The sequence below is a fragment of the Otolemur garnettii genome, unplaced genomic scaffold, assembly GCF_000181295.1.
Source record: "Otolemur garnettii isolate 467f Iridium unplaced genomic scaffold, OtoGar3 scaffold00211, whole genome shotgun sequence".
NCBI classification, from domain to species: domain Eukaryota; kingdom Metazoa; phylum Chordata; class Mammalia; order Primates; family Galagidae; genus Otolemur; species Otolemur garnettii.
The window spans coordinates 1,776,908-1,778,254 of NW_003852606.1; the positions used below are offsets into that span (position 1 = coordinate 1,776,908).

At 44.3% G+C, this 1,347-nt stretch overlaps 1 protein-coding gene across 1 annotated transcript in view; it reads left to right on the forward strand.

Moving 5' to 3' along the window:
* PLEKHA4 (pleckstrin homology domain containing A4) overlaps nt 1-1,347 on the forward strand; it is a 31,873-nt gene that overhangs the window by 20,754 nt on the left and 9,772 nt on the right. Inside the window, exon 14 of the mRNA XM_023507895.1 lies at nt 104-244. Within this exon, the coding sequence (XP_023363663.1) occupies nt 104-244 (141 nt within the window). The remainder of the gene's footprint in view (nt 1-103; nt 245-1,347) is intronic.

The following is a 1,347-nucleotide window of genomic DNA, read 5'->3' on the forward strand; positions in this document are numbered from 1 at the left end:
TTTTTTTTTTTTTTTTTCTATTTTTAGTAGAGATAGGGTCTCACTCTTGCTCAGACAGGACATTTTCCTACCTTTGAGTAACAAATTCCTTTCCTTCCCTTAGGACAGAGCATCTGCTCAGCAGCAGCTGTGGATGGTAGAAGACACACTGGCAGGTCTGGGTGGTCCCCAGAAACCACCCACCCACACTGAGCCTGATTCCCCATCTCCTGTGCTCCCAGGCGAGGAGTCCTCAGAGAAGGAGGTAAAATGCACACATCTGTCTCCTAACCCCCAGCTTCGTGTCCCATCTGTCCCTGGCCCAACGCATCCCCACCTTCCTCTTTCCTTCTCTCTTGATCAGCTAAGCAATCTCAGGCAAGTATCCTAACCTAGCGAATCCCTTGCTTCCTTGTCTATTATATTGCCATCATAATCCAGTGATAGGCTAGATTCTAACAGCTCCTAAGAGTCTCTTGTGTGTATCTCTTCCTGGCTCCACTTTCAGTGATGTCATGCTGGTAGCTGAAATCAGCCATGGTAGGAATATTTACATCATAGACATTGGCAAACTACAAACTGGGGTAAACTTTTCCTCTAGAGAGATATTTGTTAAACATTTGCCAGACACCATTAATTATAACTCCCAGAAGGAGAGATGATAACTAGAAAGTTCTGACACAGAGTAGGCCCTCAGGAGGAGGTAGGAACCAGTATAGTATGTGGGTTAGAGCCACTGCTTGCTTTGACCTTCATACTATATAATCAAAGACCCAGGTTCAGATCCCAGCTGTGATGTCTTTGTGACATCGTATTGAGCTCATTTTGAGCCTCAGTTTTGCCCTATGTAAAATAAATAGGAATAGTAATAATGATAGGTTTATTGTGGGATTCAATGAGATAATGCAGGTAAAGTGCTTAGCATAGTGCCAAATGGATAATCATTAAACCTTCCACTCATAATGCCTTGCTTCATGCCAGGCATTGTTCTAGTGTCATACCTGTAAGGACTCAATTTATGGATCAAAAGTAAAACATGGCTCAGAGAGGTAAAGCAACTTGCCATGGTTACACAGCTATAAAATAAATGGGAGGGCCAGGTGCAGTGGCTCATGCCTGTAATTCCACACTTGAAGAGGCCAAGATGGGTGGATCACTTGACTCATGAATTTGAGACCAGCCTAAGGAAGTGCAAGACCCCATCTCTAAAAAATACCACGGCATTGTGGTGGGTACCTGTAGTCCCAGCTACTTGGGAGGCTGAGGGAAGAGGATGGCTTGAGCCCAAGAGTTTGAAGTTGCTGTGAGCTATGAAACCAGGGCAAGAAAGTGAGACTCTGTCTTAAAAAACAAATAAATGGGCTCGGC